The sequence below is a fragment of the Brachionichthys hirsutus genome, chromosome 19 (genome assembly GCF_040956055.1).
Source record: "Brachionichthys hirsutus isolate HB-005 chromosome 19, CSIRO-AGI_Bhir_v1, whole genome shotgun sequence".
Classification (NCBI taxonomy): Eukaryota; Metazoa; Chordata; class Actinopteri; order Lophiiformes; family Brachionichthyidae; genus Brachionichthys; species Brachionichthys hirsutus.
In genome coordinates this window covers 5425554-5439389 of record NC_090915.1, presented here as the reverse complement: position 1 = coordinate 5439389, position 13836 = coordinate 5425554, and the positions used below count along the sequence as shown (strand labels likewise).

Sequence of the window (13836 nt, the reverse complement as noted above, 5' to 3'; positions counted from 1 at the left end):
TCAATAAACACATTTTTGTTTCTCTGGAGCAGAAAGTTTCACCTGCAGTTTTCCCCCTCTTCCACACGATGGCGCTACATACTCAGGAAAAGTCTCTTAAAACAAGTAATTTGGGCTTCAGGGGAGAAACTGGAAAGAATCAATGAGATGATTTTAACCAGCATTTATTAAGTTAATTGGATTAATCTGCAGCGCTGATCACAGGTGGTTTACAACATTTTGTTAACCCCTTCTGAGCCGCCGCTGCGCTTGCCGGGCATCAAACAAAATCCAACTTCCCAATCCGGAAGTTTTCGGACAAGTCCTCATTGTAACAAGCGCAGAGCAACTTCTGATCAACACGCTGCAAGAAAAGAAAGCTTCAGAGAGAAAAGCATGTCGGGTGGAAGTGTGGGCATCTCTCCTTTCCACTTATGATGACTTTGGAGCGGATGTTGTTCCGTCACATGAGACTGTCCACACATTCTGCCCTGCATGAGAAAGGAACACCAGATAGTTCAGCCACCAGCACTAAAGCAGCCTTTATTTCTAAATGTTCTAATGTCACCCAGACAGTCTGCACCTTTACACGCGTACGGTCATCCTGCTGCTGCCTTGTTCTTCTTTGAGGAGCCGCAGCAAGAAGCTATCCTCTCAGCAGCAGTGGAGATCACTGAAGGGAGACAATGTGGGGATAAAGAGGAATTCTCTTCTTTCATCTGTTTGATATAGCAGCCGCAAGTCTTTTTCTGCTGAGGTGACACAGCAGCCGGTAACCGGATCTCACTCCTATCAGGTTTAACTCGCTATAGTCACAATCGCACCATTACAAACGTTGGTTTTTATACCTTTCAGTCTTCACTTAAAAAAAAAAAAAAAAAGCAATACCTCGAGGTGAAAAGACTGGCTATGGGGAAAATATTATATCACATTAACATCTCTGAACCTTTACTTTTACGATCAAACTATTTGCTTATAGAGAATTATTTTGTCTCAAAGCTTCGATACTCACAAGAAAAAAGTAGTCACAGCATAGTTCCAGTGTTTTCTTTAAGAGTTCGATAACCAGTTCAGCTGTTTCTCTGTGTGTGTTCACACACAAACTATAAGCAATGACACAGCATTTCTCACTGACAGACGCTCTTGTACATGATGGCCGGTCACACACATATACAGGAAGTACAATAGTACATGTTTATGAAATAAAAAGAGAAAAAAAGCATTGCCATAATCAGGAAATCAATGGAAAAGGAAGATTAAGACTATGTGTGAAAATCTTGTGAGGAAATGTCACTGGTCCATGATTTGAAAATATACTTTAGTGGATCTTGTATATTGTTATTTTCTATGTGGACATAAAGAAATTATTTAAAAAAATGTGTTTCATATTGCAGGTTCATTTATAAACTTGTAAACAGTGATACACACGGGCCTAAGTATATGAATGGCAGAAAATTATTTTTCCCAATTTAAGCAAGAAAAAATATAATAAAAAGCTAAACAGAAAGAATCCATCACTTCCCAATAGGCTTTAATAATGAATATAATAATAATAATAATAATAAATAATTCATACTTAACAGAAAACATATTTTACACTGCTTGTAAAGAAACCAACGCCGTTAATATCTAATCGATTGAGCGAGCCTGGAAACGATCGATGATGCTGTTATCTGTTAGTAGAGTCTTCTCGGTTCCCCACTGCTGGATGGTTGTTGTCATTTTTCTGCTGCTAACTGTTAGCTCCGGCCGATCCGTGTGATTTTCTGTCCGACACACTTCGATCTAGCAGGTGGGTCCCAGTCGCTGGACGGCGAGCCAGAAACGAATGTTTCTCACGTTACTGAAGTATTGTTGATTTGACAAACCGCTTCTTGTCAGAAACAAATAAAAAGTTGAAAACAAATGTCAGCTAACGAGGCTAGCTGACAGGCTAGCTAGCTTAATGTTAGCTTGTTACACATATCCGTTTAGCGTATTTGAAAGTTAGGCTGTCGGCTGATTTCTGGCTGATGGTGTTTATTTACAAATATTTACTGGATAATGTTTTCACCAGTCGTTATTAGACTTGTCAGCGTTCGGTGTAAACACTAACTAGATCTGAGTTTTACGGCACAGCGACAAAGAATTAAAAAAAAACACGTCATCCTCATTGATGTTTCCTTTTCTGCTTGACTGACAGCAGGTTTATTGTGATGTTATTTCGTGCGCACGTTACCAATTCAACGTACAGAACATGACAGATATTGCAGCACCTTACTGTAAATGTTTTACAGAATCATTTGACATCCAGACATTAAAAGATTGGAATCAGATTCTAGTTCCCTTCACGCATGTCCTACTGTTGAAGCTGATTGGCTCCTACGCATGTGTGTGTGTGTGTGCTGCGCAGGATGATAGGATGGAGTGTGGCCCTTTCCTGCCGGACAGCCTGGTGTTGGAGATCTTCCTGCGTTTGCCCTACGATGCGGTGCTGAGCGCCGGTCTGACCTGCAGGCAGTGGCTGGCTGTCTCCAGAGATGAATTCCTTTGGAGGGAGCTGTTCTACGGTTACTACCGGATACCGCGCTCTGTGCCGCGACACCCTTGTAAGTGACCGGTACTTTGTGAAAAGGAATTCCTTGTGTTTTGTCCCAGTTACTTTATTTAAGTTCTGCGTCTCCTGATCTGCGTGCAGCGGCCGTTTCGTGGTACCGGGAGTTCCGGCGTCTGTTCGACTGCATCCCCTGCGTGGAGGTTCAGACGTTGAGAGAGCACAGCGACCAAGTCCTCCACCTGGCTTTCTCTCACAGGGGTCACCGGTTCTCCTCCTGTTCCAAAGACTGCACTGTTAAGGTAGGGATTGGGAGATCCTGCCCGCCATTTTCATCAAGGATGTTCTTACCGCCGCCGAGGAGGTTCTGTACTCGCCGGAGTCCGTCCGTCCGTCCGTTAGCAAGATAACTCAAAAAAGGTTCCGAACGATGCTTGAGGACATTCTCAGGGAATGTTGGGAATGTTACCAGGAACACATGATTACATTTTGGTGACGATCCACAGCAGACCCTGGATTCTGGATCACTTTGACATTTTCGTTATCGTCTTGTTTTGCAGCTATGGGACACCGAGCGGCCAGATGGTAATATTTCACTGGTGCACAGCTCCAGCATGCGGCAGTTCAACTGGGGCTACACCCAGTTCTCCCAGTTCAATGCTGACGACACCCTCCTCCTAGTGTCTGGTGTCTATCTGGGCCCGCACAACTCCTCATCTGGGGAAATAGCTGTCATCAGTCTGGGTGAGAAGCAAAACATTTTTAAAATGTCATGTTCTCATAGACTCAGAAACAACGCGCCCTTATATGGCAGTCCTACAGGAAATCCTTCCTCTGTGTTCCGCTTTTACGGGACCACTAATATCCCAAATGTTATTAATGGATTTCAAAGTAGTGTTTTCTAGAGGGGGGCGGGCCCGGGGGCCGAAAGCACGAGATGATTGGATGTTGAGACAATATCCAACTCGTGTCTCGGCATATCGCAGAAAACTACACGCTGTTGTCGCGTGTGAGGAACAAGCCGTACGACGTGTTCGGCTGCTGGCTGAACGAGACCCACCTGATCTCTGGAAACCTGCACTGGATCGGCAACATGATGTCCTGCTCTGTGCTCTGGCTCAATAAAGCCTTCCAGGTGAGACCCAAAACAGGAAATGTTGCACATCCGTCACAAATGTCTTCACCCGTCGTGCTTTTCTTCGTTGCGACAGGACGTCGAGTCGGAGAATGTGAATGTGGTGAAGCGCCTCTTCAAGATCCAAAACATCAACGCCAGCACCATCCGCACCGTGATGGTGGCCCACTGCCGTCGCCACGACAACCCGGACCTGCTGCTGGACTATGATGCTCAGTCTCAGGCTCGCAGGGAGAAAGGGCAGCACCAGCCCCTGCTGTTTGACCTGGGGTCCTCCTGCAGCGAGGAAGAGGATGAGGAAGCGGAGAGCGAAGAACACCAGAGGAAACAAAGATATCAAAGCCTCTCCTCCGCCCGCTTGGCCCAGCCTGCCATCTCAGGCTTGGAGCAGGTTATACAAGTGAGCGAAGGCGTGAGATGCGTAGCCGTTATTTTATTAAAATGTGGTCTTTGTTTTTTTTTTAACGCTCTTCCTGCTTCCGTGGTTTTCTTTCCTTCCCATTAGAGTTGTAAAAACGTAGGCGTCAGGGAGCTGGAGATTGAGACGCAGGTGGCTCAGATGATGGGTCGGGCCTACACCAAGGCCCCGGACCCCAGCCTGTTCGAGCCCACGGGGTCCGACGAGGGAGAGGACAAAACATACTTGCTCTTCACCACCGGCAGCCTTACATACTCCCCTCACCAGATAGGTCAGAGGGATTCTAAAGCAAGAAGATAATAATGCAGAAAAATAGAAAGGATCGCACAGAACTATTTCTCCCGTCTTCGCTGTCCAGGTATTAAACGGATCAAGCCGGACCAAATGACCACGTGCGGCCCTGTCCTCGGGGAAGAGCGGAATTCAGACGAGTTCTTTGATTCCCTGGACCACGTCATCGATATCCACGGACACATCATCGGTATGGGCCTTTCTCCAGACCACAGGTCGGTAACGGGTGTGTTGGAAAATACACCGCATGGCTCCATGCATAGATAAACCTCTGTTGTCAGTGGCTGGATAATGTTTGGGTTTGGAAATCGCCTTTCTTTTCATTAATCAGGTACCTCTACGTGAACAGCCGAGCTTGGCCGGCCGGATGCGTGATCTCTGACCCCATGTCTCCTCCTCCCATTGCCGAGGAGATCGACCTGCACGTGATCGACCTGAAGAGTTTGAGGGAGGAGAGGAGGAGTCTGCGCGCTCACCGAGCGTTCACGCCCAACGACGAGTGCTTCTTCATCTTCCTTGATGTCAGCAGGGACTTCGTTGCCAGGTGGGTTGACTAAAGAAGGAGAGAGACGGGTACACGGAGGCCGTATTATAAATGTAGCTTGTTTCGCTGTTAATCGATCAAACAAATCCAGGAAAACGGCAAGTTGTAAGTTTTTTTTGTGCCAAAAGTAGGGAAGTAATATTCCAATAAAATTATTTGTGGCCACATAAAGCGAAGTCCTGTAAATTAGCGGTCATCGATCTTCACTCATGAATGTATGGCGCTAAATTGCCTCCCCTCACCACTCTCTAATCCTCAGCGGAGCAGAGGACAAGCATGGCTACATATGGGACCGCCATTACAACATCTGTCTGGCGCGTCTGGCGCACGACGACGTGGTGAACTCTGTCGCGTTCAGCCCTGCTGACCAGGAGCTGCTTCTGACCGCCAGCGACGATTCCACCATCAAGGTCTGGCGCTCGCCGCGGATGGTCCGCCTGGCCCAGGCCCCCGCCCGGCCTCCGAGGCCGCGTGGCGTCCTACCGTCCTGGCTATGCCGCAATAAGAACTCAACACCCGCCAGCAGCGTCAATGGGAAACCGTGACGCAGGAACGAGAGGAGCGTCTGATGTCACTTTCTGCTCATTGAAGAGCTGCGACTGAGAATTATTCGTTTTTCTAACGGACGTATGGCGTAGATGTCTTCAGGACGAACTCCTCCCAAATCTTCTGTCTTTAGAAGACAAAAAAAACACAAAACTAAAATGGGATAGAGGCCCTTGGCTGCGTTTACTGCAGTCTGCTTTGATTTTTAATCCCATCCCACCCAGTTGTTGTGCCCCAGAAATGATTCTCACTATCCTCCGTTTTGATCGATGTTACAGGATGGAGGCAACTTCCAGAGAAACTGATTTTATTTAAAAAAAAACAAACACATGCTCTAAATTATCACTGAAGTTGTAATAATTATTTATTTGAGCAAAAACAAGGAAACATGAATTCCATGGATATTTATAGGTGCTGCACATATTTAACCACCGTAGCATATCTTAGCGGTGATTTGGATAATAGAAAAGTTCAAAACAATACAAAATCATATTAAATACGAAAACAGACCATTTTAATTTTCATCCAGAAGCCTGATCTAATGCAAGGTGTGTGTGAGTGTGGCTGAGTTTTCTCTGATCCCCGTAGCTCTCTTGCTGCTCCAAGACCGATATGAAGAACACACAAAACAAAAATGACATTTTGAATTTTAGTTGAGCAGCTGACCCTGCTCGGGTTAACTGATTATAAGACTTTCATCTTGACTTTCTTTTTTTCTAACTTGCCCTGTTGTTCGTATTTCCAGACCTGTTTGAAGTCATCGGCTGAACAGTGTTTTCCATGTTTCTGGTTCTCTAATCCTGTCCTGAAATTAAAAAAAAGATGGCCTGAAAGACTAAAGCGATGTCAGAATGAGTCTGTTATTGATTAGTAAGCCTCGACTCAGAAAGCTGAACACTCAGCAACAACTCATTCCTTACCAATGAGTTGTTGTCATTGGCAAGGAACAGTCGCGATGGGTTACCGTGGAAACTGCAAAGTTACACATTGGATGGTTTCGCCAATTAAAGATATTGGTTAATATTTATGTCTTATTTGAATGATATACAGTTTTACTTTGTGCTACAAGCTACCCCTAAAATGCTAACATTTGTTATGCTTCATTTCCATCTTTACCATGTTGGTGTGCTTACATTTAGTATTAGTAATATATAGTTTATTACAGTTAGGAAATCTTCAAATACCAATAATTTGTACAATCAACCACAAAGGATTGATCGTGTTTCTGATTACAAACCCAAAAACAGCAAATTCCTAAAAATAAAATAAAAAATACACCAGTCACCAAAACAATAATCAATTGGAGAAATTGGGAAAATGTAACAGGTCATCAGAGGGAGTAGGATTCCTCCTGATGCCTCCATTGAGGATCGACAACGTGATCCTGAAATTAAAGACGAACCACTGAATGAGGAGGCGTGTCCAAGCGTGTATAGATGAAGGATCGTATATGAATAATACGATAGATAATGATGAAATCTATATAAAATTATAACCCTTGTGTACACATATATATATATATATTATGTGTATAGTATAGAGTTTTTTGCATATCATAGTACTACTACTAATGTTATTACCATAAAACCGGTTTTGTTAATTAGCATCCTTGATGCTGGAACCTTCGTTTCCTTCTTCCCCGAGGTATTAATAATCATTTTAGATTCTATGATTGTAACATTACTTAGTGTGTAATACACATATTTATCTATAACAATAATACATTTATTTATAATTACTACTCGTTTGATTTGCATTCCTGTATTTCGGTGCTTTAACTTCCACAGTCCACACCCTTACAAGCCCGTCAGGTCTACGATGGCTTTGATGAAAATGGTATCATCTCTGAGATACGGGCTCTTGCCCGCCAGCTTAGCCAGCGGGCAGAAGAGCGGGCAGCCGCTGGCGATGTTCATCTCACTGATCGGCTGCTGAAAGGAGGTGGAGGTGACGTCGGGCCGGAAGGCGTCGATAATGTGCTCCCTGTTGTTCTGGTCCAAGAGCATCAGGGTCACCTGCGGAGAGGGGAACGTCAGTTTTTAGCGTCTGGGCTTGGCGACGGCGGATTTTTGAAACCGTCAAAACGCTCGTCTGCCGACCTTCTGGCCGAACGGCCACTTGAGCAGCGCGTCGCACTTGCCCCTCATGACCACGAAGAAGAGCGAAAGGTGCGTTCCTCGCCCCGTTCCGTCGCCGTTCAAGTACAGCCTCAGACACATCTTGTAGCCGTACTTGCTGGAATAAAACGCTGCGAGGAGGGGAAAAGCCAGAACCCAGAATGTGAAAAGCGGCGTAGAGCGGTGTGAACAGGGGTAAGAATGGTGGGTTGCCGATCACCAGCTCACCTGGGGAGAACATCGCAGGCGTTCTGCCCGCCACCGCGTCCTGTCTGCGGCGCGAGAAGTCTGCGATTTTCCAGATGAATATCCCGTCATAGGTACACAGCTGGAGTTCCCTCACCAGCTGCTCGTTTTGGGACAGCTGCAGATCTCTCATCGTGACCGTTCTCTCCAGCTGGCAGATCTTATTGGAGAGGTTCTCGATTTTCTCCTGGTCCAAGCGATGCTGATGCGAGAACGCTTCCAAGGTAACCGAGCTACGTTCCACCTCTCGGTTCAGCACGCAGACGATGTTCTCTAAAGCGGTCACCTGTCGGAGACGAATGCATTCGGGTATCTCATTTGGAACTAAAAAAAGAAAAAAAAAAAAAAAGCGTCACGGAGCACCATGAGTCTGGAGATTCACCTTCTTCACCAACTCCCCCGGCGACACACGGATTGCATCCCCCGTGCTCACGCTGCCTCTGTCCTCGGCAGCCTGGTATAATCCCAGACCAGAATCCTCCTGCCACTCGCCGGAAGCAGAAGTGGTGGGCGGCGTCCGAGTCACGGACAGCACCATGGGCAGCAGCAGACGCAGATGCTCCATGACGCTGTTCTGCTCATGGTCACCGAGCTTTCCGTTCTCTATCTGCGAACAGAGACGACGATGTTAATCGGAGGCGAACTCAAAACCTGTTCTCCACTTTGTGCCATTTGAAATCAGTGAAAAGATCTCAGAGAGAGAGAGAGAGAGAGAGAGAGCCCCACGGATCTATCGGATGGGGATAGAAAAGTGCATTTCAGGACCCTTTTTAGCATCAAAAATATACTTTCTTTTTCTCTCTTTCTGTTAAGCAAACAATCAAAACATTCAAAAATCAGCAGCTCTAGATCTCACTCATTATTTTACATATCTGTGCATAATATGTAAAAACAATACGATTCCTCGCTTTAGAGGCCTGAAGAGTTTGTTGCCCATCAGAGCTACCGATTCACTCTACTCGAGTAGGTATGCTAAGCTAAGCTAATTGTGTTATGAGTCTATCAATGGACTATTGCAATCAGCAACATAGCGAATGTCCTAGAACGTCCCTTTGAAATACCTAGAAAACAAGAACCCGCCCCGATACTGCACCTACAAAATTGTAGGTGCAGTATATAAGGAAATGAAGGAACTGCATTTATTTAGATTATTATACGTACCACAGATTTACAGCCCACTTCACTGAATAGACAGGCGCCCTTTGACTTCACACAAGACCTGCTGTGATCAAGGAACTAGTGGTTGGATAAAAGAGAGGTAAACGTTACTGATCCAGATCCGAATGGAGGGGGAAATAAAGGTCTCTCGGTCGGAGAGAAAGACAGAAAGTCAAGGTAAAAGGAATTATTTTTTCTTTTACGGTAAATAATAATTGTGTAAATTTGAATGTTGTACAAACAGAAAACAGCCCAAACCTTTTCTCTTGGAATCTTCTTCTTGCCACAGTCTTTACATTGTAAGGGGAACTTCACGCAGACCTCATCGTGGGCCTTAAAAATCCCCCCCCCGGAGAACGAAGACATTATCGTGAGTTCATTCACAAACAACCTGCAGTTTGTTTTGATTCAAAACGACCTTCGTCCCTCACCTTGATGTCTCTGTAGTTAAAGGTCGTCTTGCAGTATTTACAGTTGAGGGTTCTCGCTTCACATTCCCTTTCGGCGTGTCTGTCCTTCTCCATGCGAAGGATCGAGCTTTGACATGCCTCACACTGGATGCGCTCAAATTCACAGTGACCTTCGTGCTGGGTCTGAAAACAGAGGATAGATTCAAGCTCATTGTTAGATCTGATTCATGCATTCACAGGAAGCGTATCTGGCTTCATGGTAAATAACTGGTGAGACATAAACTGAAACGGAAACTGCTAACCCTCCAGCAGCTAATCTGGATTCCTATCGCTCTGGTACTTTCCAACCGATATGCTGCCGCTACCCGAGCAGGGACTTTCCAGGGCAAGTTCACATTTCACTTCCTGTTTCTCAGCTTATTATTGCTGCAGTGTAAACAATGCTGCCACACTGTTCAGTCAGAGCAAAAGACATGAGGCGGGCGGGGGCGGGGAGAAGTTGGGACGCTACTCTGGAAAGATTAAGAAAGCAAACAGCCGAGTTTGGAGCAAAAACCCTCGAACACGCAGCGCAGCCGAACGCTTCACCTCGTATTCCTTTATGAAGCCGGTCCATTTGCAGTCCTGGTTTAAACATCTGGCAGGCAAGCTTGCTATTTCTCGGCCTGCAGCGTTGTCTGGAAACGCCTGATGGAAGGGGGGGGGGGATCAAGAGACATAACAGGTTGCTTTTCCCTTGACGTAATTCTCTTTGAAGCGGAGAAGGGACGAGGAAGACGTCGCGTGAAGTCTCCTTACCTCGCTGCTGTTCAGAATGGAAATGGGTTCTTCGTAGATCTCCTCTTGGCGGCAGGCTTCACACGGCGTCGGCCCAGAACTGACAAACAGAACAGCGTTTAGTTTGTGTGGGTCGCTTGAACACGTCCATGTCACACCAGGCGCTACGGTATGAAGGTAAAAGCCACATCATAGCACGGGGTGAAACATAAAAACCTCAAAAACAAAATTGGGGGGGGGGGGGGGGGGCATTTACAAAGTACAAGAAACCTTTTAGAATGAGTCAGAGCCATTCACTCTCATCGCTAAGAGTCCAGTCATCTAAGGGATGAGTCTGCCTAAGGTCACTGAGCAGGGATTCCCCCAGAGGTGAGCACAAACAGAAAGAACACAGGATGTGATGAAGCATGTCCAGGACGAGGGAGGGGGGGGGTCTGAGGACCTCCCGCTTACCTGGTGAGCTGCTTGAAGCAGTGCACACAGAAGCGATGGCCGCATTGAGCCTGGACGGGCTTCCTCAGCACCTGGAGACACTGCTGGCATCTGTATTTGTTCTCCATGGGCACCGACAGCACACTGAGGGGGAACCCCGGCAAAGGGCTGGAGCAGTCCAACAGAATGCGAGACATTTTCTCCATCGGTGGGGCTCTTTATCCTGCGAACGGACACCGGAGACGACCGGCGTTAACCCCAACAGCTGAAAAGCAAGCAAGCGCATGTCACCGGCGCATGAAACGGGCGTATTAAATGAACGCCGCGAGGTGATTGGTTGGTTCTTTTGGGTTCTCTGGAGAGTTGAATCGGAATCAGAATCTGTGTCGCCTCTCATCCGAGAGGCTTTTGGTTGCAACGTCTCCTCTTGTGTCTCTTGCAAAGCCCATAACAAGCTTTAAAAGCCATAATCTGCTACACAGTGCTACCAAGGATATGACATCGGCCTCCTCCTCCTCCTCCTTAACATGCAATCATCGACCCTCTGATTGGCCTCCAGATTTTGCCGATCCAATCACCGGTAGACTAAAAATACAAAACGTTGCAGGAATATTTTCGTCTGCATTGAGCGTGGTAGTAAATTTGTAGTAGAACCGTTTGCTTCTTTCTTACCTTTATTAAAAAAATAAAAATCACTCTTTTAAAATGTCTTCTCTTAAATGCTTTTTTCTGCTTGTTGCGTTAGATAAAACATTGATTGATCCACTTTACGGTGAATGACTGAGGGGTTGTTTTACCTCAAGTCAGATGTCATCCCATAATAAAACGTCCCCTTTACGCCCACAACGATCACTCCTGTAGTCAAATGCACACAAGAGTTTATTGTCTGCTCAGATGAATAAGCAGAGTTAGTTTCAGACATGATGAACTATGCCCTTATGTCAGTGTTGATTTTGTCCACAAGGTGGCGAAACAAAGCCCCGATCACTTCTCTTTGCACAATTTAACTTCAAAGTCAAATGTATTTAATGACCCACATTGGAAAAAACAAACTAATGTTGACCCAAGCAATTCACAAAGGGTGCACGCACACACACACACACACACACACACACACACACAAAAGCAGAGGAAATAAAAATAAAAAGGACTGACCAAGCAAGAAAGTGGACAAGAAGTAATGCTCCGACTTTAACTATTTCAAAGGAAATGTCTTGAAAGCATTAAACTGAATGTCTTTCTGTAGGACTAGGAAGTATTTTAGTATTTTAGCTGGTCTGCTGTGTGTTGTGTTTATTTATTTATTTCTGGTTTATTTGAATATGGACAAAGACAAAACATAGACACATGTAGCACAAGTATCTGATGCCTGCATTATAGCGCTTATAGCTGAAGCTAATTTGCAGCACCTGTCCACAGATGGGCTTCCAACACAGATATCCATTTCCAAACATGGAAAGGAAGGAAAATTGTTTTAAAAAGTCATCTATGCATGTTTTTATCACAGAACTAAAACAATTAAGAATAAAACAAGACAGTAATAAGTGTTGAACTTTAAGTTGTTGGTTATTACCAATTTTTAAACGGTGTAGACAAAACACTGCAATAGAGTTTTAATTCAAGCCGATCTGAATCCTACTCTCTATCGCTTTCCATTTGAACAACGTCTCCGATAAAGGAACTCATCCTCTTTCATTTAAGGAAGTGAACTTTAAATTGGCTGAAATACTTTTTTTTTTTTTTTTTGTGATGTGAGCAGTTGGAAAAAAAACATTTCATCAAGAGACAGTGTCATAAGTGAAACGTATGACCCAGAGCGCGTGAGGAACCACGAGGAATAACGGTCGATGTTGCATAACAAACACAAACTGTGTTTGTTGAGACTACGGATTCTTCCTCTTTTTTTCTTCCCCAGCAAATAACAAATAACAAATTAACCAATTTTGTTATTGAAGCAATCGTTTCACATTTTGTTCAAACCTCAACCAAACTCTTCCCATAAAGCAATAATATCATTGCAATTACGAGCCAAGCCTCGGACAAGCAACAGGAAACACCCAAACTTCAGTTCACGGAATCCACGAGGGCGGATGCTGAGACCAGATGCCATGTCTAACGGTCACAAACCACACAGACCGAGCTATAAATCCATATAAAGCTATAAAGGTGTCTGAGAATGGACAAGGAATGAATGTGAAAGGAGTCACTGCACCACAGCACTGCAAGTCAAGTTGTATTAGTCACATACACACAGAGAAATGCAGTCAGACATGCTCTCAAGACACACACCCAGTAGAACCACCATGAAAAACTACAGGAAATATATGTAAATATAAGAGTATATACAAATAGGCAGTGGAATAGCAACGAGACTGTGGCTGATCTGCGATGGAAATAACCTTTTGTGTTGTAATTCTCAACAAGTGTCTTTAGAAAAACTCAAACTACTCCCTCAGTCCAGAGCCTGAACTTTTTGTATTCTCTATTTTGCCAGACTGCATTCTGTAGCAGCTGTCTGAAGTGGCAGAAAGTCCCCTCTTTGATGTGCCTGCTCTCCCTTCATGTTCCTGCACAGAGTCTCATCTCATGAAACATTCCGGAGCGAGTCTCTCTTCCAGCCGGTACAAAGAACACACACACAAAAATAAAAGCCCTCTACTCACCGCCTTCGAGAACGCGCCCGTCAGTAATTAGTTACAACCGGACCCAAACGCAACCCCAGCCTTTCAAACGCCCCGCCCACTTCAACACGTCACCGCCAGACGATCCGGTTCCAGCGTCCAGGGTCATCGCGTCTGGTATTTAGCCCTTTCGCCATATCTGGAGTTGTTGTTGTTGTGATAACGCACAACTTTTTTATGTATTTATTTATTTTTACTCGAGTTAATTTCACGTCTTTTTTTGGCGTAAGTGCCATCGGCTTAAAACAACAACAGCAATAACAACCAGTAGTGTAATTACTACTGTTATACTTTGACTTACTTCTCGGTGGCTGACATGCGCTAACGTGTTCAGCTAGCACACTGCTAAGCTAGTCATCGAATTAGGTACAAATTCTAGCTAACCTTGACACAGACGGGAAGCGAACCTTTGTCTCTCTGTCGTACATGTTTTATTACAACAAGCCTTGAGACGTGATGAGATAATTCACCTGCACAGCGCGGAGTCAGCACTCTTCCACAAGCCTTTAGCTGTGTGGTAACACCCCGCCCTCCGCCAGGGCTGCCCCGGAGTAGAAAACGAGTGTCAC

General features: G+C 45.2%; 2 protein-coding genes and 1 long non-coding RNA gene across 3 annotated transcripts; 1 reads left to right on the top strand and 2 right to left on the bottom strand.

Annotated features, from left to right (window-relative positions):
• Positions 1-148: 148 nt before the first annotated feature.
• On the bottom strand, positions 149-1143 carry LOC137908589 (uncharacterized). The gene is made up of 3 exons (XR_011105969.1): positions 992-1143; positions 563-652; positions 149-470 (listed from the first exon to the last, which is right to left on the bottom strand). It is a non-coding gene; the product is annotated as an uncharacterized lncRNA (long non-coding RNA).
• A 554-nt stretch (positions 1144-1697) lies between these two features.
• fbxw5 (F-box and WD repeat domain containing 5) lies at positions 1698-5651 on the top strand. The gene is made up of 10 exons (XM_068752533.1): positions 1698-1771; positions 2372-2567; positions 2657-2814; positions 3073-3256; positions 3499-3647; positions 3724-4047; positions 4153-4336; positions 4424-4571; positions 4688-4900; positions 5160-5651. Exons 2-10 carry the CDS (start codon positions 2381-2383, stop codon positions 5443-5445), a joined length of 1833 nt encoding a protein of 610 aa, XP_068608634.1. The 5' UTR covers positions 1698-1771; positions 2372-2380; the 3' UTR covers positions 5446-5651.
• Positions 5652-5792: 141 nt separating this feature from the next.
• On the bottom strand, positions 5793-13681 carry traf2b (Tnf receptor-associated factor 2b). Its single transcript, XM_068752534.1, has 11 exons — positions 13652-13681; positions 10608-10851; positions 10176-10254; positions 9966-10064; positions 9399-9560; positions 9226-9300; positions 8971-9045; positions 8192-8416; positions 7792-8095; positions 7546-7694; positions 5793-7461 (listed from the first exon to the last, which is right to left on the bottom strand). The coding sequence occupies exons 2-11, from the start codon at positions 10790-10792 to the stop codon at positions 7243-7245; spliced, it is 1572 nt and encodes a 523-aa protein (XP_068608635.1). The 5' UTR covers positions 10793-10851; positions 13652-13681; the 3' UTR covers positions 5793-7242.
• Positions 13682-13836: the final 155 nt, after the last annotated feature.

Coding starts and splice junctions, on each gene's coding strand:
- fbxw5 (XM_068752533.1), top strand. CDS start 2,381: ATGGAGTGTGGCCCTTTCCTGCCGGACAGCCTGGTGTTGGAGATCTTC. Junction 2,568..2,656: donor CTCTGTGCCGCGACACCCTT/GTAAGTGACCGG, acceptor ATCTGCGTGCAG/CGGCCGTTTCGTGGTACCGG. Junction 4,572..4,687: donor GGCCTTTCTCCAGACCACAG/GTCGGTAACGGG, acceptor TTCATTAATCAG/GTACCTCTACGTGAACAGCC.
- traf2b (XM_068752534.1), bottom strand. CDS start 10,792: ATGGAGAAAATGTCTCGCATTCTGTTGGACTGCTCCAGCCCTTTGCCG. Junction 8,096..8,191: donor CGGGGGAGTTGGTGAAGAAG/GTGAATCTCCAG, acceptor CGTCTCCGACAG/GTGACCGCTTTAGAGAACAT. Junction 7,462..7,545: donor AGTGGCCGTTCGGCCAGAAG/GTCGGCAGACGA, acceptor CCCTCTCCGCAG/GTGACCCTGATGCTCTTGGA.